This window comes from Plasmodium cynomolgi, chromosome 13 (genome assembly GCF_000321355.1).
Source record: "Plasmodium cynomolgi strain B DNA, chromosome 13, whole genome shotgun sequence".
NCBI classification, from domain to species: Eukaryota; Apicomplexa; class Aconoidasida; order Haemosporida; family Plasmodiidae; genus Plasmodium; species Plasmodium cynomolgi.
In genome coordinates, this window is record NC_020406.1 from 1,609,534 (window position 1) to 1,635,073 (window position 25,540).

Consider the following 25,540-nt stretch of genomic DNA (forward strand, 5'->3'; position numbering starts at 1 on the left):
CTTTTTTTTTTTTTTTTTTTTTATAATCTCCCGTATAGGCCCCAATGACACTCTCACACATGGTTAAGCAGCCGAGTTGTGTGTGGCTATTCCGTTTTTTTGTCAATGATCTGGTGAAAGGGGAAGATTGCAAAATTGCAAAGGGTACAACTGAGGAGATATGAAGAAGAAAATAATATAATAATAAAGTATTAAGGTAAAAAAGTAAAAAAATAAAAAAGGAATAAAGAAAAATACAAAACTGCCCTGCTGTGCAGAAAGGGGAAGGGGGAGGACCCGAGCTACTAAACAAAATGCACAGAATGGGACATAGGTAAATCCCCACTGAGCCCTCTGATGAATATTTTGAAAGGCGCCAAGTCAGCATGGAAGAAAGTTTATCCGATAGGTACTTCAGCTTTCGGAACAGCTCAAAGCAGAGAAACACGTCGCAGAGGTTTTTCGAGTGGATCCTGAACTACCCCCTGTTCAACGGTGAGTCTAGTGCCACAGGAGATGAGGGAAAAATGGAGCGCGAGAAAGGGAACGGCGCATTGTGCAGTAGTGCGCCTGTGCAGTAGAGCATCTGTGCAGTAGAGCATCTGTGCAGTAGTGCATCTGTACAACCGTGCTAACTGCTTTGCCTTTTCCTTTTCCCCCCCCTCCACTGCACCCCAAGAAATCCGAAATAGCAACCTGTCTAACCGCTTCAGCAGCCTGTGCGTAAACGATGGGGAACATTTTTACCCGAAAAAAACGCAGGCAGAAGTGAAAAGGAGAAGATCGAAGAAGAAGGACTCAAGCGTGCCTATCAGCGAACCCAACGAACTGACCACGAATTTGATTAAAAATGGAATAAGACAAGAAGGTAATGAAGGGGGGAAATAATTTAGCAATTAAGCACCTTCGCAGTTAATAAAAATGCACACTTTGAAAAAGTAAACGAGTTCGTACGTTACACTGTAACTGTTCTTGCAAAGTTGGCGAGAATGGAGCGAATGGCGCCAAGTGGAGGCTCCTCCCGCAGTGAACCAGTTAATACTCGCGTTTAACACAGCTTAGTAGTAATGCCAATCTTTTCGAGCCCTCCCACTTAACGAATTACACCTCCCTTTTTATTTTACTCAGAACTGGCATATTACACAAAGTGCACATTGAAAAGCTGCTCAATTTGGCCACAATTTGTAACTTTTCTTATCCCTTCCCCCCCTACTTTGTCCTTTCAGATTACAGCCTCATAGTGAACAACAATTTTTACGCGAAGATAATTAAAAGGAGCGAAAAGATTTACAAAACATACAACGATAATATTAAGGATGAAAGAAAGAAAAAAAAAATATTCGAAAAAGTTAAGGAAAAATATTTTAAAAAAAGAGAAAACAGCGGAATGTATATCCCACCTGTCATACCTGTGAATTATTCTGCAAGGAAAAAAAAAAAAAAATTCTGGACGAAAAATTTAATCCTTTTTTTACCTTTTTCGAAAGAGACATTAACAAAAATGTCTACCACGATAGTATCAATTTTTCTCTAAAGACCAACATCCACCTTAATCGGTATTTTTACAAAGTAATAACCAATCAGCTGCGCTACTACCGGATTAAGAATGACTTGCGCGTTCCCATCGTCAACATGTTGAATGAGATTTCCAAGTATTACCACAGTTATGGTTACGACATTTTGACAAATGTGAAGGTAAGGTGCGTTAGGGAAATCTCGTTTAAAAAGATTTCCTTCCGTGGATTTGCTTGTCTCTGTACAGTTAGAATGCACCACCACTTCCAACCCCATGCGTATGCCTGCTTAAAAGTGGCTGTATCTATGGAGATCTCCCCGCACACACTTACACCACAGGGCATCCCTTTTCTCCCCCCCCCTCCGGTGCAGGTAAAGTACTTCCCCTATAAGAGCCTCTCAAACAGCTTCTACATCAACGGTCTGGTGTTCAGCAACTGTTCTATATACTTCGACGATGTGGAGATAAAGAACCCGAAAATATTGCTCCTGGACGCAGAAAAAAAAAACAACTACGAAGTACTGGAACAGTGTTATAACAATAAATATAATTACACATATTTCATTTTGAAAAAATTGAGCAATCGAAATTTGAACATCATTTTAATTCACGGGGAAATAGACTTTTACACGAAGAAGTTATTAATGAGTAAGAAGATATATTTTTTTACTAGCATTAAAAAGAAAAATTTATGCCGCTTGTCCAACATGCTGCGTACGAAGGTTTTAAGTTATGACGATTTTGTAAACTTTGACACTAACAGTTATGTAGTGAAGGCAAATTATTTCAAAATTGCAAGGTATAGAAAAAACGTGAAGAATATTTTTCTCTGTTGTAGCGGCAATTTTTTGACCATATGCATATTTGGGAGGAAGGAAATACGGGATGGGACCGAACCGCAAGTGGGATATACACCCACGAATAGCAAGTCCACAGTTAATAGAGTCAACTTTTCCAACTTGGACAAGGCAACTGAGAGATGTGTGCCGAAGGATGGAATAAAGCCGATGGGGGAAGACCTCTTCTACACACTGCTTAAGAAAGAAACGAAGAAACAAAATATACTAGAGAACTTCCTTCATGTGTATTACAAAAACAAGAGTGATGATTATATAGTTGATTATTTTTTCCAACATAAAGAAAAAAAAATAAGTATAGTGGATAGGGAAAGACGTGGAAACAAGAAAGAGGTACTAATCGATCATATAAAAAATGTAATTATAATTAAGAAGGTTAAAAAGTTGCTAAAGTTTTGTCTGTTCTTGACCTTCCACGTATATAAACAGCTATATTTGAATAACTACATGGGAAGAATGCTACAGAGTGTGCCAGCTGGAAGTATACACACAAATGCGATTTGCGACAATTTTTACAAGAAACTAAATCAGTCCATCTTATCCTCTTCCATTTTTTTTTTCTACAATGATACAAAGAGCAAGATAAAAAAGACACCAATAAATTTCATGTCGAATTTGTTCCACTTAGTAAATGCTAATAATCCATTGACAAGAGAACGGATGAAAAATTTGCACATGTTGATAAAGACAAATAAAATTATTAAGGACCAAATATGCAACAATTATGAACATTGCTTTTTGAACACAGAAAAGAACAAAATAATTGACGTTGTGAACTATTTTTTTTTTAATAATTTCATGAAGAATTGGGAAAGCAATTATAACTATATGTATTATTATTTAAAAATTATTAACAGCTCCTATTTGTACTGCAATTGGAAAAACTTAATCACAAATGAGGAAGACTTTTTGAACGACTCAAATTTATTGTCTCATCCTATATTTTTTAACGACGAAATTGTGATGAAGAGAAAGGTGAATGAAAAGGCTGAGGAAATTATTGCCCAGAATATCCTTTTCTATTGCTACCACTTGGAAGCAGCCAAGAATATAGAAATGATAATTTATTTTATCTGCCCCAATTATATGTTCATTAATAACTTGTACAACTGTGTGAACATGTACCTGTTTGACAACCAGAACCACAGCGTGAAGAGACTCTTCTACAACTTTTTCTTTAACCACAAGTATATATGCGACGTGTCGTTGCGGCAGTTCGTTTGCGTCATCCACGAGCTGGCCTACAGTTTGTAAGTGCCCATGGAGAAGGAAGGAGAGAAAGAGAGGGAGGGGGAGTTAGGGAGAGAAACAAAGGAGACGAGTTGCTGCGTCCGGGGCGCTCTTCGAAATGCACAGCATGGGTTTCTTGGCCTCCCGGCGCGCACACGCATACACTTGTGCAACGCTCATACACTTGTGCAACATCTACTCATGCCTCTTGCCCACCCACAGGAATTGCCCCTTCGACGCCTGCGGGAACCAACTCGGCCACCACCAAATATGCATCCAAATATTCTTAAAGAGAGTCCTGATCATATTTAAGAAGGAAAGTAGCAATCGCGAAGAGGACGATGTAAGCATGAACATCATCTGCAACAAGTGTGACTTGCTCCAGGAGAGAGTGCTAAAAACCAACTTTTCTCTCAGCGAATTTCTTCTAAGCATTGTACACTCAGACAGTTACGTGAACATTCAATGCAACCACAATGGGAAAAACAACACCTACGAGTTGAGTTACAAAGATTTGAAAGTTTGTTTCCACCTGCACGATAACGACATTTACAAAAGTGTCAAGCAGCACAGAAGTGGCCCAAAAAAGGCCAGCAAAAGGGCTGTCAAAGGGGCGGTCAAAAGGGCTGGCAAAAGTGCTGCCAAAGGGGCTAGCAAAAGTGCTGCCAAAAGTGCTGCCAAAAGTGCTGCCAAAAGTGTGCGTTCGCCAAGTACAAGCAGCGATGGTAGCAGTGCGCGCTGCTGTTCACACAGGAGAGGGCACAACAACTGTGAGGGAATCTCCAACACGGAACGCAGAGTCAAAAGCTACATCAAGAAGAACATGCAAAACGTCATTCGCAGTAGCGTCTTCTACTACTACCCTTGCAAATGCGTAACGAGAAAGAATAAGTGTAAATTTGAAGCAGGAAAAAAAAAGACAAAAGAACAAGTGTACACAAATTTTAACCTCTACAATATTATCGAAAATTTCCCCTTTTTTACAAGCTCGATGCTTCCCATGTATTGCTCACTAAAGTATTTAATCTACAACTGCGTAATACAATACTATAGATCTAAAAATAGGCACCTTTATGGGAAGCCCTCCTCAAAGAAGAAGAAGGAGAATTTTAAAAACCCGGCTTCTCCTCTGTACTTTACAAATAAGTGTAAAAAATGTAAGCACATAAAAATTGCCAATTTTTGCGCGCTAGGATTTTTCAATGTCTTATTCATAATTAAGAGGATTTTTTTTAACTTTTATATCGCTGTGAATTTTCTCATCGGTTTGGTCAGCAAAAATATGCTTATTAAAGTGAACGAAATTGTGTACTGTGTGAATAACACGGCATACTTCATAGAGGATAATTTTTTGATTATAAAGGGAGAGATGGAAAGCGGTAGGGAGGACGAGCAGGGTGAACCATTAGATGAGAACAAAATTGAGGAACCAAGCCCAAACGGAGATGGAGATAACGAATCGCTTATCAAGCAAAAAGACTATCTCTTGAATAATGTGATGACTCAGCTGATGTGTGGGGGTAAGATGGAGGGTACACAAGAAGGAGGCGCGGATGGCCCTGCACACACCATGCGTTCATCGCATGACCCAAATGGGAATGTCACGCACATCACAAAGAAGGAGGAAACGTTCAACGGAAAACAAGTATACTCGAGAGAAGCAGAAAGGATCGTCAACTGCGACTCGAAACAGACTACCAACAACCGCGCGTACATATTAAAAGATATCACCAGAATAAAAGAAAATTTAATAAAACAGTTCCTCATATTTAGAAAGTTTAAAAACAAAATAGAGCATAACAAAAAACAACTAATTAGAGTGTTCAGGCGTTTTTACACCTACGCCATTGTGCATTTGATGGAGAAGGAATTCTCGTTAGATATTGAAATGTTTTTCTCCTTGTACATTATGAAATTAGAAAAAATTAACTTAAGAATAAAGGGGGATATCGAAAGGATGACAAAGTTGGCCAATAATAGGAAGCTGCAATATTTGCGTTACGTCGCGAGGGGTACCTGGGGCGGTGTGCGTGTGCGGCGGCAAGGGAAGAAGAGTTCTAAGGATACGAAGCGAGACGCGGAGAACAGCGAACAAACTTGCTCGATGAAGCCCCTGTCTTTGCCACCCACCAGCCATCGTACTGCCAAGCGGAGTCCCCAACACGGACAGGGAAAAGTACAGCTCATGAGAAGGTGGAGGAGATCCAAAAAGAAGTATGCCCTGGTAAACGACATGAACAGGAGGAGAAGAAAGAAGAGCGAAGCGTCCAATTTGGAAAATCCCCAAAGTTTGAATGAAGATAAGTCGGAGCTAAGCAACTACTTCTACTTCGTGCGGGAGTATGACGTACAAAAATTATACACAAATGAATCCTACTATATTTATAACATCGAGAATTATAGGAAGAAAAAATATTTAGACGACATGAACAAGGAAGAATACGAGCATTCGAATAAGAAGCTATTCTATTTGCACATATCTAAAATAGTGGACTCGGTAAGGGGTGATAAAAGCAGCAGAAAGAAAAGGGGGGGTACAGAAAAGGAACAGAAAACAAGTGCGGTCTTTTTGTTAAATCCGAGTGACACGTCGAATTCGATCTTCCACGCGCTCATATCGGATGAGTACAAGTTGAAGTTGGCCGAAATTTACGACAAGGAGAGGGAAGCGCTACGGGAGGAGGAGAAGAAACAACACGCGCTGGAAAAACAAATTGACGAAGCGAAGAATGAAATAGCGCTGCTGCTGCGGAAGGAGTTCAAAACAAATGGGAACAAAGAAAGGGTCACACAGAAGAGACCGTTTTGTGGAAAGAAAAAATCGCAAAGAGGCAAACATTCTGTTGTTACACAGCATGAGGAGATAAAAAAATATTTAAAGAAAAACATAAGAAGGATGACCAACCGGAACCTAACAAATGGCATGATGAACCAATTTTTGAATTGCAAAAATGATGAAGTTGTCATTATTCCGATAAATGAAAATATTTCCGTGTATATATATTTTCCGCTACAGTTTTATTACTTGAGGAAATTTCTGTGCAAAAGAGAAACAACGTTTTTAAGATCACTCATAAAGAGCAACTGCATCAACTTTAATAAAAAAAAAAGACATTTCGAAAAAACGTACGATGATAAGTACATCATCAAGGAGATAAATAAATACGCATTTAAATCTTTCATTACGAGATATAAAGAATTTTTTCAACATTTTTCGGACATATTTTTTCAAGGAAAAAAATCGCTCTTATGCTTCATGTTTGGACTGTACCAAATAGAAATTAAAAAGAGTAGCAGAAAAACTGTTAAAGCGTATATCATTTTGGAAAATGTAAAAATCGAAAATAGGAACTCGAAAATTTTAATTTTTGATATTAAGGGGGCAAGGAAAAAAAAAAATTTACAAAAACTGATCAAGCAGAATAAGAAGAGTTCCTCCCTTTTCGAACGAAATGATGCCTTCTCGTACAACTCCGGCAAAACGGCGGAGGAAAAGGACATGTCGGACGATAATTCCTCCGGCATATCGGAAAATTTGGGTCATTTTACCAGATACATTCGCAGGGAAAAGAAGATTAATTTTAAGGGCGCAGCGGTGTCTCCCTCTCGGGGGGGGGAGCTGACGGACGGGCGGGTGAATAAACTAACCAACGGGCGGATGAATAAACTAACGAACGGGCGGGTGATTAAACTAACCAACGGGCGGATGAATAAACTAACCAATGGGCGAACGAACGAGCGGACGAATACGTTTTATAACAAAACGGAGTACTTGCAGACCCTCTCCGCGGAAAAGACACACACAGCGGAGGGGGCTCGAAAAGGAGAAAACAATTCCAAACAGGATGGTGCAGACCACATGGAAGGTCTTCAAAATGGTATGGAAGTTTCCGTATCCAACACAGAAGGTGAAAGAAGGCACGATCTCATAACCCGGGGCGGCAAAGAGGGAGCAGGGAATAAGAAACGTAGAACGCGAAACGGATTAAGCGGCCAAAGTAACGAAGAAAGGGTGAGGAAGGTGTATACAAAAGTTAGGCAAAAAATGCTATGTGGATTGTTGCGGAAACGTCTGGTTGAACCGGTTAAGAAGCTCCATATGAAGAGTAGACTGAATAAAAATTCCTCACAAATCGGTGGGGAGAAAAAAGGTGATCACAAAAATTGGCGCGTCTTTATAAATGACATAGTACATCATACGAGGATGTTCCTATCTTTGAATAGTAAAATGACGAAGCTACGAAAGAGGAAAAATAGACGTAGGCGGAAAGGCACCAAAAGGATCAGAACCAAATATTTGTGCAGCACGAAGGCGTCACTGCATTTTTTGGCCAGAAAAAAGGAGTACATTTTGAATAGAGATAATTTGAGCAAACACAAATTAGGGGGAGAAGTGGTATACACCCCTCAATGTAGTACCCCCGCACGGGAAGGAACTTACAGCTTCTTACACGAAGAAGTGTCAGATAGTAAAAATATGGAGAGCCTAAATTCGATGGAAAAATATAACAACTTCGCAATAGATAATTACAGTTGCTTAAAAAACTATACTGTCCTATTTGATGACAATTTTAAGGACTTCATAAAATCGAAGGTGATAAATTTGGAGTACTGTGATTACATAGATCTGATGGATTCGTTAAGAGAAGATACTGATTTTTTGTCAGGACAGGATATCATGGACTACTCCTTGCTTATACACATAGACGTGGCAAATTTTGTAATAATTTTTAAAATTATTGATTATTTAAGACCATACACGTGGGATAAATCGGTGGAAAATTTCAGCAAAAGTGTTCTATATTTGACCAAGGGATACAGACCAACTATTATACACTCAGAATATTATAAAAAGAGATTCCTAAGTAATATTAAAAAGTACATTTTTATTACCTTCCAATCTATGCTCTTAAAAAAAATTGTCTTTAAAATTGCACAGAGGAAAAAAGGCTCCTTTTCTGTATTCACCCTAAGCAAAAGGCATCCCTTCAAAGTTTATTTTTTTCACCAACTTTTTAATTTAATAATAAGATACTATAATAACTACTATATTTATATGAAATATTTTAATGTCCATCAGGCGTCTTTGCGTAAGTGCTCATTTGTAAATATTTTCTCCACACAAAATCTGCTTACTTTTTTAAGCTACTATCAGAAGGAATGTTATTTACAAAATTTGGAGGAAAAGAAAAGAGAAGGTGCCCAACAGTGTGACGATTTTTATCTGCAAAGTGTACAATATGAGGATGATTTTTCAACACTGAACACTTTTTCAAATCCTTTGAAGAGCGAAATTGCACTACGTAATGGAAATTTAAATAGAGAAATAATGTCTCGCTATTTTGATAGCAATAAAGTGAATAGCAATTCGTCTTATCTGTACAGAGAAGTGTCGACTAGCAAAATGCGAGAGGATAACGCTCATCTGTATAGCCTCGTTTTTCCTTACTGTACTTTGGATCATCGTGGCGACCCCAGGAATGGCTGTGCTGCCACATGGAGGGGAGTTGCAGGAGACCAGACGGGTGATACGAAATGCGACGCACGCTGCGACGCACGCTGCGAGGACCATGGTGGGGACATTCCTTTCGTTTGCAAAGCGAACGGAGAGAAAACCCACGGGCACGCGGAGCACCCCGCAGACGGTATGACAAACATGCCGAACTTTTTCAGCCATAGTGACTCCTTTGACGAACGGGAGTACGAAAAATTGAAAAAACAATTTTATAAAAAAATTTCCCACTTTCAAATAAAAATTTTGAAGAAGTTGCAAAAAAATAATTTTAAAATAGAAGGCATTTCTCAACTCGTCCAGAACAACGTGTACCTGCACATGACTGACACGAATATGCATTACACGAATATGAACTATGTGGACGTTTTTAACATTTATAACATATGTGAGAAAGGTTTTCGTTGGGGGGGAAAGCGGTCTAAAAGCCGCAAAAGGGAAGACACCCTTTTGTACGTTCCGTCCTACTTTCTCTTCGCGCTGAACAAGAACTGAGCAGATTGGCATGTAAAAGTAGTGCGCGATGGAAGGGGGTTTTGTGGGGAAAAACTGCGACAAATGCCTCTTAAATGGGAGGAGCGTTTTTTAGCTCTGGAGAAGCAGTTTGGTTCGCCTTTTTTTTTGTGTGTACATTTGATTCCCAGTGTGACATTCCGTTGTTTTGTTTCCCCATTTTGACTGATTTCTTTTCCGCTCCGTTTTGCATGTTTGTACGCATGTCTGTTTGTACGTATGTCTGTTTGTACGTATGTCTGTTTGTTTGCTTGCTTTTTTTTTATTTTTTTTTTCCCTTTTGTTCCACATTTAAAAGTGCAAATTTGTTCCGCTTTGGCGAGAACATTTAAAGCACAGCCGGTCGGGCCCTTTATGTAGCAATCTGCTAGGATGGGGCGTTCGGTTAGCACTGCTTTTTGGAATATAAAGAAAATAGTTATTTTCTTTCCTTTGGAGCGTGGCAACACGAGTGCCCACTTTATCCGTTTGAACGGAACGAACACGTGACGTGAGAATGCTAACAATGACCCCTTTGAGTCTTTACTTATGGCTACATTTTGTAAATACACTATACGGAGTCACTCAGTTTGGGCGAATCACCCGATAAAAGAAATAAATGCTACGTTGGAGAATAACTCAAATGAGGGATGCCACATGGCGCTTTATTACCACATCGTGCGGGTAATGATAAAGGAGTACGCAGAAAACTTTCTTAAGTGGTTTCGTTTGTGGGACACTTTTGGGATAAGTCAAAGTCATCACATGCCTCCTTTTCAACGTATCAATCGTTCTTCTCCAATACGGAGAAAATGCAAGCCATGTGTAAGATGAAGCGCTTTAAAGGACAGGACATTTAGCTATTTCTGCCAAACGGGGATGGTAGGGATAAACACTCAAGCAGACTTTCTCTAAATGTGTTTATTTTTTAACCACTATAAAATTGTAATAATACAAGGAACTGCATTCCTATGTAAACAATGTGGCAGGTGCACATCGGGGAACACTCCACCATTACCCTTTTATATGAGTGTGTAATTGCTGGGGGGGGGAAAAAAACACGTAACCCCACGAATATATTTTCAAAGGGGAATTCCAAAATGAGGTAGAGAGAAAAACACATTTTTGCGGAAATGGCACAGTAGGGTGAACGTACATGTGCACGTTTTTTCCGCCTTACACTCCACAGCGGTTCTCTTGCGGCAGGTTAAACTGGCACATTTGCCAAAGGGGGAAAAAAAAAAAAAAAAAAACAAGGGGAGGATCGTACATTTCTATTCAGAGTAGCCCTTATTTTAGTTTAGATGGGTTTATGTTGGTTTAAATATTGTCGAAACTGCAATTTTTTCCCTTCCATTTGAATATATTTTTTCTTTCCGTACGAGGCAAATAATCATTTTTCCTTTTAGCACTGAGCGAACGTGACGACACATTTTACCCTACCGATGCCCTCATCCAGTAAATATAGGCCAACATAAAACTTAAAAAACGAATCTACAATTGTGTCAAATTATACACGCTTGTTATTTGAATGGGTCTGTTAAAAAAAAAGCCTAAGCAGCGCAGTTGAAAAAGGTCCACCGGTCCTTTACGCACGGTTAGGGGGGTGCTCTCCTTAACGCTACGCAAGGGGGTGGGCGAAAAGGTAAAAGCGCACAAAATGGTACGACAAACTGGTACGACAAAATGGTATAACAAACTGGTACGACAAACTGGCACGACAAACTGGTACGACAAACTGGCACGACAAACTGGTACGACAAACTGGCACGACAAACTGGTCGCACAAAATGACATGCTTAGTTTTGCGCACTTACGCATACGTCAGAATAATGAGATACCCTATGGCCATTCCCGTGAACCCCTGCGCACGCACATGCGGGAGAAGCACCCACGGACGTACGGAAATATTATTTATTCATTATTACATTACACTGCATCACATTATATACGTATTAGCTTTGGAAGAAAAAAAAAAACGCTTCAAAGCAATCATCTCTACACCTTTCCATTTTGAGAGCCTCCGCTTAACACTTTAATTCTATGTGGAGCTTGCATTAAAAAATTAAATGCATAGTGTTGAAGGCAATGTATCGAATATGATAAGTATGCACTCACGTTCATTGTGTGTTTTTTTTTTTTTTTTTTTTTTTTTTTTTTTTTTTTTTTATCGCCATTTCAAACTTCTCCTTTTAAATAAAAAACTTGTAACGAAGAACACTTCGAAACTGGCAGAAGAAACAAACATCGAGTACATTACTCCACCTGTTTGATACCAAACAATTAATGCCAAACATCCAAGCTTTCTTATTTCTGTATCGAAAGGAAATAACGTTCCTGTATCACAGTATTGTATACATACGTTTGTATTGTCCCACGAACTTAATGAAACTTTTAACATCATTTAAATCAGAAAATCAGTTTTTTTAACTTTTCTCCACTGGGCTATTTTTAATACCATATCCCAACACGTTTAAGAACTTTTTTTTTTTTTTTTTTTTTAATCATTTTCCCCCCCTTCTTGTAAAAAATGGATATGCTAAATCCTCAGTTCGAAGAGATAGGGAAAGAGTTCGTGAACCACTACTTTCAGTTATTCAACACGGGAAGGTTAGCACATCGAACTGAGCGATGAAGGCACCACGCAGATGGGAAAGGGGGAGAGAAAAAAAAAATTATAAAAAGGATAAAAAAGATGAAGAAACTGTGCAGAGATAGCTCCGCGCAAATCCTCCCATTTATCCACATATATATGCATACATATACACGCATGTGCACATGTATGCGTTCACCTACGCTTATACGCATGCCCTCTTTTCCGCCTCTCCCCCCCCGCAGGAACGAACTGGCTGCACTTTACAAAGACATCAGCATGATGAGCTTCGAAAATGACCAGTGCAGAGGGACAAGTCAGATAATCGAGCGACTGAATAAACTGCCACCCACCGTTGTCCACAAATGTCTAAGTCTAGATATTCAACCGACGCCCAATAACGGGATCTTAATTTTAGTATGTGGTGACATCATCATTGAGGAGAACAAGCCAATCAAATTTGTTAGGAGCTTCCACCTTTTTCCCTTGCCCAGTGGGGGATATTTCAGTAAATTTTTTTTTTCACCATCACGCCGTGAACATTTGTGTGATGATAGGATGCATCTCCAACAGAGCTACTATATGCGTCGTAACAACACATCATGTGTCGCAACGTTACAATTTTGCAAATTTTTTTGCACACTAATTCTTTACAACGCATTTGCCTATTCCCGCCTTTCTCTCGCAGTTTTTAACGATTTATTCAGATTTTGCATAGGTTAATCGGCAGCGCAGACGGAATAACGGAGGAGAGCCAGTGCCACGGCGAAGTTGAAGTAAAATAAAACTTCGTGAATTTGAGATAAAGGAAAACTTTGCGAAGTCATTTTTGCGCGCTTTCGTTTATATATCGTCTCCTTTTTGCCTTATCCTTCGTTTCCCTTTTTTTTTTTTTGGAAGAAACAAATTTAATAATTAAATACGAGTTGTTCATTTTAATAACCACTCATTCACCTGTGCATTTTACCATTATTTTTTTGCACCACCGTTGCGCTTTCCACATTTATTGTTTAAGAAAAGGATACAGGTCTTACAAACAATAAAAGGAAAAAAAAAAAAAACACGCACACGAACATGTAAACATATGAACATATAAACGTACACACAACTTTTTATTTTATAAATAGCACCCATTTTATTTCGAGGTGCTGAAATGGGTAGGTCACATATGTATATGCCTATGCTTATGTCTCCCGCGGTTTACACATATGTTACTCCGCGTAGCGAATTAGGAATAACAAATGGGGTATCACGTGAAGGATTGTCACTACAGAGGGGCAGATAATCCCTTGGGGATGCGCCCATTTAGCCATGGGACGAACAACAACAACGTTTTTTTGTGAATTTTATTAAGGCATGTAAAAAAGGTATGACAATTTCGCATGTATTTTGTTGTCACGTGGTGGGTTATAGAAACCAGTTAATCGGAAAAGGGGATCTCTAAAAGTGCTGCATCGGAAAGCCAAAAATGTACTTATATTTGTAAGCATAACTGTAACGTACTTTTTTTTTTTTTGAAATCTTTTCTCAGTCACAGTGACATGCGTCATCCGCTAAGCATCCTCAACAGTGTACACACGAGCGTTTATTTACACGTACATGTAGAGAGAGTCACTGTGGTTTTGCTTTCTCCTCATGGAATCCACCAATTCTGTGTGTTTAATTTTGTGCAGAAATGGCAGATATAATGAACAGGTTAAAAAAAAAAAATAAATAAATAAAATAAAAAAATTAAAAAAATAAATAATTCGCTTCTCACTTTCCACATTTACATTTTAGTGGAAACGCAATTGTTTTTACTTACGTGGAATCTGGCCTTTTCGCTACTCCATTTTTTAAATTGTAAACAAGCTCAAAGAAGCGTTTATAAAATACGCGCATGTATGCGCTATGCATGAGGGGATATTTTTTTTTCCTTTTTAGACAAAAGATAGCTGCGGTGTGGGGGGGCCCATGTCTAACGGTACCAACGTACCGGTTCTGCTATATTTCCGGCATCGCATTTGAACTGGGGCTAATTGACCGAATGGGAGAAAAAAATGGTGAGAAAAAAAGGGTGACAAAAAAATGATGACAAAAAAAGGATGACAGAAAAATGATGACAAAAAAAGGATGACAAAAAAACGAGGACAAAAAAAGGATGACAAAAAAATGAAGACAAAAAAACGAGGACAAAAGAAACATTTCCCTTTTTCGCAAAACATGTCCCTTAATGTGCCACTCATGTTATAAACCAAGTTGGCCATTTTTATTTCCCAAAAGGGTAGACCTCATTGAGGGAAATTTTTTCCAAATATTTTTTTTTTTTTTTTTTGCACACATTGTCCCCCCTGTGGGAAATACTCTCCTGCGCGTTTTAAGCAAATGTGCCAGAAAAGTGGGCAGGAAATCCCCTCCCTCAATTTTGTAGTCAATGAAAGAGAAGAATTTTTAAATATATTTAATTATAAGAATGTCAAATGCTTTAAGTCCTGTAATTACATCTACATTGGACAATTTAAAAGTAGGCATTTTGTAGTCGTCATATGAACAACGTTGACAATTTCTGTTTTGAATAAAAATGAGTGTTCCTTTTGATGTGTTCTAAGATAGTCACTTCGCCGGCATAAAAAAAAAAAAAAAAAATATATAGTAATAGCCCACTTGGTGTGTGGATGAAGCGGCTAAGAAGGGGAGCTTGTTGTGTCCCAAAGCACTAACACACATGTAGTCAGTCGCCCTTTTTGCGCCCATTTATACCCCCCCCCTTCCAACCACTGTAGAGGAAAACGAGCCACACGGAAGCAAAGAAAACGACTATGATTTGGTGTGCAAAAAAGGTGAAGATATTAAAAAAATCGAAACGAAAGAGTTCACATCGAGCAGAGAAAAATCAGACAAAAAGAAAAAAAATAAATGCAGCAAATATATAAAAGATGGCTATGGAATTTTAATAACGTTAAGAAGAAACACCTTTGGGCAGGAAGTAATTGTGAATAAGTTCATTGGTAACTGGAAAAATAACAAAAAATGTGGATTGGGATTTAATTTATATCTTAATAGGAATGTCTATTATGGGTATTATGAGAATAATGAAAGAAATGGATGGGGCCACTTCGAATGGAGAGACAATGAGTCAAGTTATGAAGGGAACTGGGTCAACAACGACATGAATGGCAAAGGCACATATAAAAGTAAAAATTTTTTATTCGAAGGGGACTTTTATAGTAATAAATTTCTTAACTCTTCTGGGGAATGGATAGATGTGGTAGCCATGGAAGAGGAAAAAAAAAACGTGAGCCTTCTCAAAACATATGTAATTAGTGGTGATGAAATGATGATCGATTTAGTTTGCCTTCCTTTTGATTTCTTAAAAGGTCATTTACAAAAAATTGCAGACCTTATTAAGTACAAATATAACAAGGTTCCTTTTTTCATGTGTTCCAAGGGTTTTATCGAGAAACACAGAAATTTTAACTTGTCTAAGTTTATATTTTTAAGTTATTATTTTGGTCCTGATGAGCCATTTTGCGAGGAGAGCAGTTATCAGCTTCTCTTCGACGGGGTACAAAATGAGGAGGGAAAAAGAAGCGAGGGAGGGAATTCAAAAGTAGGTCGGGATAATCCAAATTTGAAATCATTTCGGAGTGGCACCCCTTCGGATGATGGTGAAGAAGTAGAAGGTGACAGCAGTTCGCGGGAGTCTAGTTGTTCCAGAGGTTCTGAGAGGTCGGATGAGTCGTCCATCTCTCGAGCGACTAGTTCTTCCGGGTTGTCAAGCGGGGAAAACGAGGGGAGCGAAGGAAGTGGTAAAGGCGGACTGCCCCCCTCCAACTCTTCGAATTGGTCAAACGGGCGGGCCCATTCCAACCTCTCCAACGCGTCCGCCTCTTCACACTCCTCGCACCTCTCCAGCCTGTCCGCCATCACCAACAGCTGCTACAATTCGCAGTGGATGGGCGAGCCCCATGACGATTTATACCACCCAAAAACGCACTCCCTGAATAACGCCGACATAACCAGAAATGAAAGCAAAGGCAGTAGCGAAAGTGACCTGAAGGAATACATAAAAAACGCGAATAAATCGAATGACTTTAAGGAGGAAAGCTTAGCCGAAGAGCCATCCAAGTTTAGTAACAGCTGCCAAAATGAAGTGAACTTTAACTCGGACAGATGCGATGAAGATATATGCTACGAGATGGAAGAAAGGAAAAAGAACGAAATGTACCAACTGATGAAGAAGTACGTGAATATTTATGCCAATTCGGAAGGCACTTCCAGTGAGTATTCGATAAGGTCCAGCGAAACGGAAAGCTCCAATGAAGGGGGAGGCTTCCTCAAAGTGGAAAGGAAGGAATATTTTGATCGAACGAAGTGTGGTGGGAACGAACAATCGGGAGGAACTAAAGAGACGGATGGGAAGGAAACAGTGGGAGAAAATGCCAACCAAAAAGTGAATAACGCATGGTCAGGAGAGGGTAATACGAGTGGGACGAACCCCTCGGAAAATAGTCCCCCTTTCAATATGCGACAAAAAAAAATCGAGAAGGAATTATCCAAGATAAAAATAGACACTCAGTTTTTGGAAAAACTAAAAAATTGCAATCTGACATGTATACACAAGATAAAGCAAAAAATGGCAACGTCCATGATGCTGAAGTACCCATTTATTTTTAGCTTAAGCATGAGTGAAGACAAGAATAAGTATGAAACTATAACTAAGGAATTCCTTTTAGAGAGTTGCACAATCCCCACCTTGTGGTAAAAATAACTACCTTCACTCGTTAGTGTGTCTCTATTAAGTGTGTTTTTATGTTCGTAGTAGGAGACCTGTTCACAGGTAGTCATTATACTACTCTACTTTTATTTTTTCCCCTCAGGTTTTTAAAGAATTATTTTGGAGCTACAGAGAATAAACTACCCGAAAAAATTTTTTCCCCTCCCTTTTTCGATTTTTACAATTCAAATATGAATATGCCTATGCACCCGCATTTCCAGAGTCCCCAAAATAACGACGACGTGCACAATTTTAATGGTGGCGAAATTTCGCCGTTGAATTTTTTCCTCATCACAGATTTGTTAGTAGGGGACACGACAGATATCAAGCATTTAAAAGGTTTAGTGAGGGACAAATTTATCAATATTTCGTTTTTGAGTAACTTATTTTTTGTCATTCTAGAGTAGTAACCCGCCATTTTGTAAATGGTTCAACTGCAAAAACATAAAGAGGGAGTGGAGTTCCCCCCTCTGATGCGCGTGCATTTGTAGATGGACCCATGTATAAAGGGGGCACCTACTTGCATACCTATACATACGCCATGCGTGATAATTTCTTTTAAGCTGAAAATAAATTGATAAGTTAAAATGATCCATACTCTGCCGTACAAGGTATGTGCAGTAAAGAAAGGGTGAAAAGGAGGGGAGTCATCCGTTCGATCAAATAGCTACGTAAAGAACTGCCACTTTAATCGCAAATGGGAAGGTGCACTGAGAATTATCACGTTTACGCCGGCATGTGTTGCTTCTCCTCCGTGAGTGCCCCCTTTGTGTGAAGCACACCCATTTTGTCCTTAAAAATTTTGCTTAAGAGGAAAACTAAACGGTGAAAATGTGCCATGGGTTAAGTTTCCTTGCAGTGGTACGGCTAAACCGGCTTGCAATTAGGGAAAAAAAAAAAAATAAAAATAAACAAAAATAATAAAATAAAATAAATACGTAGTAACAAAACGGAATGGAACATACCACACATCGCATACGTGACGACAAAAGTGACACCGCGGATGCATCAGAATAATGACAGATAACACGATCAAATGTAAAGCGCGTCTAAGTGGCTGAGCCGCAGGCGCCTTTCACCCTCAAGTTTCATGATATAATCCCAGTCCCCCCTACTTATTTCGTTGCACCCCTCCGAAAAGGCCCAAATTCGAGACATGCAAATCCATGAGTTTAAAACGAACTGGTTCACATCTTTGCTGGTTTGTCGCAGAGACACAAAAGAATCCGTGATGTAGGTCGTTACATCCGAATGGATTTTTGCAGAGTGGCTTTTTGACAGTATATAATTTATGTACCTTCTAAATTGCATTAGTTCATCCTCCTTGGGGTGGTAATTTTCGCAGGTGTTAATGAATTCGGCGGAGAAAGCGAAGGGGGAGTTCTTCTCAGGTTCGTTTTCCTTGTAAGGGTTTTTCGCGTCTCCATGTGCTCCATTTTCGGTGGTTCCTTCGCCCTTCTCTTCGTCCTTCTCTTCGCATTTCTCTTCGCCCTTCTCTTCGTCCTTCTCTTCGCATTTCTCTTCGCCCTTCTCTTCGCTCTTCTCTCCTGTTTTTCCTACTTTCTGCCCCTCGCCCATTTTGCTCCACCCCGATTGCTCCACTTTGCCCGCCGAGCTGACACCACTTTGACCTACGCCCCCGCGGCCCTTCCCCCTTTGGTGACACACAGGGATGGGGATATCCACATAATTTACAAACATGGACTTTTTCCTGGACAAAATTAAAACGTTATTTTGCGTTTCGAAGGTAATGTCTGTGTTAAAGATGAATGGAATTTCTTGCGACGTAATTAGCCTTTCTATACAGAGGAAATTTTTAGTACTAACGCTGTTAAGCTTCCCTTCGTCTAACACACATTCGTCAAAAACCAAGTAGGTATTATTTGCTAATTGGAGTTTCCCCTTTTTTAATTCTCCATTGTGGTGATTCATTACGGATACTAAATATTGGCTGCTTAATTTTTTTAAACAGAGGGGAATATACCTATACAGTGGAACTAAATTTTTAATCATGTTGTTCATTTGGGTGGCATGACTCGGGTATGATTTATTTTGCACCTCTTTATGTTCATCCATAATCTTTGAAGTGTTTTCCCCCTTTTGAAGCGGTTCCCTTGGTGAGACTTCTTCCTCCTCCTTACTGATTTGCTGGTTCGCCGTAATGGTGGTCCCCGTGTGGGAAGCACACTTTTCCCCGTCTGTCGATATGTTAAAAACGTTTAGGCTGACCTTCCCCAGCTTGAGTTTGCTCTCCTCAATGTAACTGCCACACAAGTAAAAGAAGAAATAATGAGCAACCAGCAAATCGTGGGAAAAGCTGTTCGATATGAACATGAGGAGGTGTTTCCTCAGCTCACCGACGGTGCTGAAAGGACCACTCTGCAAAATGTCACACAATTCATTTTTGAATAATATGCAGCTACTTAGCGGATTAAACCGCTTGACCTTGATGTACTGAAAAGCATGAATGCAAGGATATTTTAAAAAATTTTGATCATAATAAAAATAAAAGTTCAAATTTTTTTCACAATCTTCAAAGTCTTTTATTTGATGCTTGCGATATATTCCGATGACTTCAATTACGTCATTCAGTTTTAGGAAGTCGTTTTCGTTTTTTCCGTTGTATTGGCTATTATCGTCGTATATTTTTATGATACACCTGACTTTGCTCTTCTTTTCTGGGTCACGGCGGGGTCTCTTTGGTGCTCCGTTTGGGGGTGCACCACTAACGGTGGTGTCCTTTGACAGACCAGTTGTGTGATCCGCTGTGTGACCCGTTGTGTGACCCGTTGTGTGAACCGCTGTGTGACCCGTTGTGTTCCACTCCTCGGGCCCAAACTCACTACTGCAGATCGTTTCTCGCGAGAGACGCACATCATCCGTGGAGAAGCCGCCACCTTTAGCATTGCCCTCCTTTTCAGTGGAGCAACTCGAATGGGCTGTATACTTCCCCGCGCAAACATTGTCACCTTTCACGGGTTCGTTTTTTAAAAAATTCTCGCAATTGCTGTAGTACGAAGAATAGTCACACAGTTGTTTGCACCAAGTGCTTTTATTTCCCGGGACATTGGTGCAGAGAAATAAATATCTTTTCCAATACTTTTTAAAATTGTTATCACTTTCGCAAAAAGGTATGTCATCACTATGGTTATTCAGCACAGTGTGATCTTCTTTTTTTTTCTGATCGTAATTTTTGGGGCATGTTTTTTTGTCTATCTGGTTGGTGCTCGTTCCTGCTGCGGCGGGGGTTGATTTATTGCTCAGCTGAGGATTAGCTTCATCGGTAAGGTTCTGTCCGCCCGTATGGTGTGCCTCCTTCTTGGTTCCCCTTTCATCATCCCCCATCTTACAGTATTGCTCATAATTTAGATCGTAATATTCTCCAACGTTCTTTTTTTCATTGTCCTCTATTATCTCCCAGTTGTCATCCGTATCGATGTAATCCCTATATTTTGAGCTCTTCAAAATTATTTCTCCGTTTTTTTTATTTCTTAACTTGTAAATTCCTACGTAACTTTCGGGAGAAATTATCTGCTGCACCATACATGTCCATCTGACTAGGGTGGTGTCCTTAAGGTCCGCTATATTCTCGAGCGAGTTTAGGCACACGCACCCTTCAACCACGTCGTTGCAAGTGAAGAGTTTTTCCTTTGTCAAAATTGATTTACTCAAATTGGAACACCCCTCGCTGCCACAGTTTGATTTTTGCGCAGACGGGGCATCCTCCTGATCGACCTCTTCACCATGCTCCTTTGTATCACTTGGGACTTTTCCCTTTTTTTCGTGCCCATTTCCCAATTCGATGTACTTGTTCACCACAATCCCTTCATCCCAGTAGGAGTCCACTTTCTGCGCGCCATGAATTTTTATATAATTTGTGAAGCAGTCGTCGATTTGGGTGAGTACGTTCATTTTGGATGTATGACAAGAAGGGTTGGGGGGGATGGACTGGAACGCAGAGTATTGTGTGTGCTGAAGGTGCGGCCAAAATGGTGCTTGAGTGCACTTTTGCAAAGGGGCGGATTAGCGTATAGCTCTGTTTAAGTTGGCTTTGTACTTACCACTCAATCATTCATATGTTGCAGCATGCGTTGCTCTGCAGAACTGCCGGCTTTGACGGCTTTTTCGTTAGCGGTTTCTTTTAACGCTTCCCTCAAGTGAGCTTTCTCCATAGGTGTGAGGAGCTTCACACTGAAAGGCCTCCAGCTTGGTGGGCACAAAGTACGCGTAAGGTGCGACTTACATGTGCATGTGTACTTTATATGTACGCACCTTCGTGGCCCTTTTTTACCTTTGCCACTCCTCCCCCCACGGCGCGCCGATTTGATTTCTTCTCTATCACGTATAATGAACTGAGAGAAAAAGGTGGTGCAAATTGGCGAATTTCTTCCCCTTTTTCATACGTTACTTTATCTATTCTCCAGAAATGTTTAGCGCATCTACTGTGTGTTATATAAAAGGCTTCACACGGCAGGGAGTCACAAAATGGAGAGTTATCCTCAAACACATATCCTTTTCAATTTGCGCATTTTTTTTTTTTTGCACATAGAGGGCAAGTGCTTTATTTTTTCCCTACGCTGGGAATGTAAAATTTGTTAGCAGTAAATTTTTGCCTGTTTTTTTTTTTTTTTTCCCCATAATGAAGAAGATTGATTATTTAGGGTGGGGGGTGAAAAAAGTTACATAAAGGGGGAAAAAAAAACGTTTCGCATCAATAACGCGTGTAACCAATTCGATGATGTAATTCGAGTTCGCATTTCATGGTTGGTACTCCTTTGCGTGTTAGCTTTTATTTATTTTTTTTCCCAGCTCACCCCCTAGCGATGAAGACCTCTAATGGGGGGAAATTCCCCCGTCTGTTTTTGCTCTTCCCCCAAATAATTTGTGCCATGGAAAGAGAGCATAACTGAAGAGGAGCCTGCATATTGGCAGCTCGTGTGACAGGAAACGCACCTTTTCCAGCGCCCTGCATATGGGCGCAAGGTGGTCACGCCCCTTCCCCCCACTCGCCTTGAAACTGTGCCTTGAAACTGTACATTGAAACTGTACATTGAAACTCTGCCTTCAAACTCTCCATTGTACCTATGCATTGTAGCTATGCATTGGAACTGTGCATTTTTTGGCTCCTCTTTCAATTTGCACAACTTTTATAACCAACAGAGGAGCCACATTATTTTGAGAATTCATCAAAATTGAGAGGGTTGTCTAGGTATGCACGAAAAAATAAAGCGGAAGTGTAAACAGTCGGGACGTCCTCCTGTTCGAACTGGTGAATTTAGGATTGGGGGGAGACCCCTGGAGGGGGTGGTCCCCCTGAAAATGCGCACAAAAGAAATCATTCACAGTGTGCACTTGAAAATGTGATCATAAAAATGTGCACTTAAAAATGTGCACTTAAAAACGCAAACTTGAAAACGCAAACTTAAAATCGCGGACTTAAAAACGCGGACTTAAAAACGCGGACTTAAAAACGCGGACTTAAACATCTCCCTTTGACAGCGACATAGGGGAAAAACCCATTTATGAGGAAAGAAAGCTTGGACGGAAAGGCGTACATTGCACGTAGGAGTTGCAGCCAAAAGGTAAAAGCCGATTTGGGGGCGTCCCAGTTGGTAATGAAAAGTTGACCACGGCTAAGGTGTGTTACCCCCTCCCTCCCCCTATACGCAAGACCTACAAATCGTCCGGAACATTATCGAGGATGTCCTTTAAATATTCAGCCAACCTGTACCCAGCCAAGACCATCTGCCGGTAGAGAATATGCTTTAGTTGCGTCACAAACGTTCTATTAACGGGAAACATTTTTTCTTTAGATAAATGCTGCATGGGTAATTTATTATAAACGTATTCGAGAGCTAACTCGTAGGCCTGGTTCACAATGGTGTCTATGTATGCAATTTTATCTCTGGGGATTCTGAGCTCGTTCCTAAGTGCGCGAGGAGGGAAAAAATTCATCAAATTGATAGCATCCTTCTTAAGTTTTTGTACGTCTACAGTGGGCCACCTTTTCCTTCTCGAGTTAAAGATACTATCGCATAAGTAATGTATATTACCAGTGAGACCTCCATAAGTTACAGTAATGTCATTTCCTCCCTTGTCTCCATTAAGTAAATTTTCATTATAAAAATTAAGTGTATGTAATGGTTGGTGAATATCAGCAAATAAATGGATGAAGTACTTTAAGTAGAAATTGTAGGAATAGTACGAACCATGCTTGGGTTTCTTCTTAACGTTCACCAAAGTCCTGTAAATGTGTTTTGAAATTCCTGCTGCGTTATGCTTCCCCTTATGGCCATATAAATGCTTGGGAGGTAAATACATATTCGTGGGATTATAAGGTGTTTTTACATAATGCCAGTCGTTAAAAATATCTAAAATTTCGCTTCTTTCAAATGGGATTGGTTGACGGAATCTCCTGGGGTCTGATGTTTTTATGTGGTCTGGCCATGTTGCTGCACTTATGATATTATCAAAATCTTTATCATGGCTTTGTGCAAAGATTCGATCTATGGTTGCCTTTTCATTGTCGTTTAAATTCTCGTATGCAATGTACGCTATGAGCATATGCGGTTCATCTGACCAGCTGGCTACTCTTTGGATAAAAGGCAGTGCACAAAATAGGAGTGCATGGATTGGGTTTCTCATGGCGGTCACGTGGGCATGTGGAGCTGCGCATGCATGCGTGTGTGTACATATATGTGTATGTGTACATATATATATGTATATACGTGTACATATATCTACATATCTATCTCGGTGTGCACGTGCACGAGTGCAGGTGTTGTTATTCCTCAGCGAGGCAATGTTTCGACCTGGTCGCGAACATCCAAGTGGGAAACATACCGAGTGAGCAGCGCGCGAGGATATATGCGCACTTGACAGGTACAAATCACAGGGAGGTGTTAATTGTTAAAAGTTTTAAATTAAAAATATGCTTAAAACAGAAATGGAGGTGTTATTACGACGGTTGCATCACAGCAAAGGGGTTATAAAAAAAAAAAAAAAAAAAAAAAACCTTTCTCAGTGTTGTCAATAGATACGCAGGGAAGTACGTGTAAACAGACAAGTGTCTAAACGAGAAAATGTGTGAGCGGGACAAGTTGTAGGAGCGGTGGCGAGACCTTTCCTAAACTTAAAGCATAATATTTTTCAGAGAAAAAAAGGGTACATTCTTGATCTCTACTTTAGTTCATGCGATCAATAAACACATTTGAGCTGTTTCGATGCGGGGAAGTGTGGGGGGGGTAGTTACAGGTCACGCAGCCCCAACGTGAGGGATAATAACGAAGGTGTTAAAAATAGGTGCACCCGTATGTATTTATGTATGCACATACGTATAATCAAACTTGGTTGCAACAGAGGGGGCAAAATGACCACCAGAGGTGAGATTCTCTACCTAGTCGAAGGCCAAGTAGGGGTCACTCTATTTGTAAGATCATCATCCTGCGTGTCATTTTTTCCGTTACGGTGATTGAAAAGGGGTTGGCACAAATACACGTGGACGGTAAAAAAAAGAAAAAAACTGAGAAGAGGAATACTTTTTAATTGCTAAAAACAAAAGTAAAAATAAACTATGAAACGTGATAGAGGTATGCAAAAAGGGGCAAATTGCGTAGAAGCAAAATAACTACCCTGAATCGGCGAAAGTTAGCAAAAGGTGTACCCGTGTTATGGACAAAACTTTGCGCACATCACAAAACGGTTGCTTTAAACAACTGCAGTGTTTGACTTTTGAGGTGTACCAGCCATGTGCTGTTTCTTCACACCGCTACAACTTTCTTAGTGTTAAAAAATATGAATGTCGTTTTTCGCTATTTGTAATTGTGCCTTCTAACTAGCAATTGAGTATTGGGTTGTTTACTCGGTTAGAAAAAATGTATGCACATGTGTATGCACGGGTAGCACGCATGAGTATGCACGAGTAACACGTATTCGCACTGCATCGATAATTAGACAAAATAAAAATGTTATTTTTGCCTAGTAATATGTTTAAATTAGGGAACTTTCGCGGGAAAATACTACCCGTGGGGGCGGGGGCGCGCTGAGGTGAAAGTGATTCGAGCGAAACGTTTTCATTAGTGTAGCGGTATAATGGGGGGCATAAAATCGGGGCGGAAAAAAAAACAAAAAACATACATACTTATGCACATATATACATACGTATACACATATATACACATATATACGCATAATTATATAATGAGAGTAATGCCACCCCATGAAACAACTGTGCACTTGAAGCACTTTAACCAAAAAATGCGAAAACGCAAGCGTAAATTTTGCAACACATCGAACTGTATGGCCTCCCGCGTGTCCGAAGGAAAAAAAAAAATCCTGTCCCCCCCAGCTGCGTACACGCATACATGCAAATGTATGCACCTGTGTACGCCAAAGTGTGGTCGTATGTACATCCCATAAATGTATACGAAGTGCATGTGCGTTATGACATCCCTATTTCGCTCTTCAACATGGCATTAAGAAAAGACACCGTGAAATGTAATTATTTTTGATGATACGAAAATGGGATAGACTCCTTCGTGTGTTTAGTTCTAGGCCGTTTCTCATGGTAACTACTGCTCTCTTTGTTCTAATTTGCCTTTTATTT

General features: G+C 39.9%; 5 protein-coding genes across 5 annotated transcripts; 3 read left to right on the forward strand and 2 right to left on the reverse strand.

Annotated features, from left to right (window-relative positions):
* Nucleotides 1–365: 365 nt before the first annotated feature.
* On the forward strand, nucleotides 366–9,589 carry PCYB_134430 (hypothetical protein; the record flags this gene model as incomplete). The annotated part of the gene is made up of 6 exons (XM_004224468.1): nucleotides 366–474; nucleotides 659–847; nucleotides 1,206–1,368; nucleotides 1,467–1,674; nucleotides 1,867–3,602; nucleotides 3,805–9,589. The coding sequence occupies 6 exons, from the start codon at nucleotides 366–368 to the stop codon at nucleotides 9,587–9,589; spliced, it is 8,190 nt and encodes a 2,729-aa protein (XP_004224516.1).
* Nucleotides 9,590–12,116: 2,527 nt separating this feature from the next.
* Nucleotides 12,117–12,902, forward strand: PCYB_134440 (nuclear transport factor 2; the record flags this gene model as incomplete). The annotated part of the gene is made up of 3 exons (XM_004224469.1): nucleotides 12,117–12,196; nucleotides 12,425–12,687; nucleotides 12,868–12,902. The coding sequence occupies 3 exons, from the start codon at nucleotides 12,117–12,119 to the stop codon at nucleotides 12,900–12,902; spliced, it is 378 nt and encodes a 125-aa protein (XP_004224517.1).
* Nucleotides 12,903–14,543: 1,641 nt separating this feature from the next.
* On the forward strand, nucleotides 14,544–17,342 carry PCYB_134450 (hypothetical protein; the record flags this gene model as incomplete). The annotated part of the gene is made up of 4 exons (XM_004224470.1): nucleotides 14,544–14,682; nucleotides 14,942–15,929; nucleotides 16,074–16,919; nucleotides 17,039–17,342. The coding sequence occupies 4 exons, from the start codon at nucleotides 14,544–14,546 to the stop codon at nucleotides 17,340–17,342; spliced, it is 2,277 nt and encodes a 758-aa protein (XP_004224518.1).
* Nucleotides 17,343–17,967: 625 nt separating this feature from the next.
* Nucleotides 17,968–20,847, reverse strand: PCYB_134460 (hypothetical protein; the record flags this gene model as incomplete). The annotated part of the gene is made up of 1 exon (XM_004224471.1): nucleotides 17,968–20,847. One exon carries the CDS (start codon nucleotides 20,845–20,847, stop codon nucleotides 17,968–17,970), a length of 2,880 nt encoding a protein of 959 aa, XP_004224519.1.
* Nucleotides 20,848–22,614: 1,767 nt separating this feature from the next.
* Nucleotides 22,615–23,499, reverse strand: PCYB_134470 (hypothetical protein; the record flags this gene model as incomplete). The annotated part of the gene is made up of 1 exon (XM_004224472.1): nucleotides 22,615–23,499. A coding segment is annotated over one exon (885 nt), but the record flags the coding sequence as incomplete, so codon positions are not given.
* Between the last annotated feature and the right edge of the window lie 2,041 nt (nucleotides 23,500–25,540).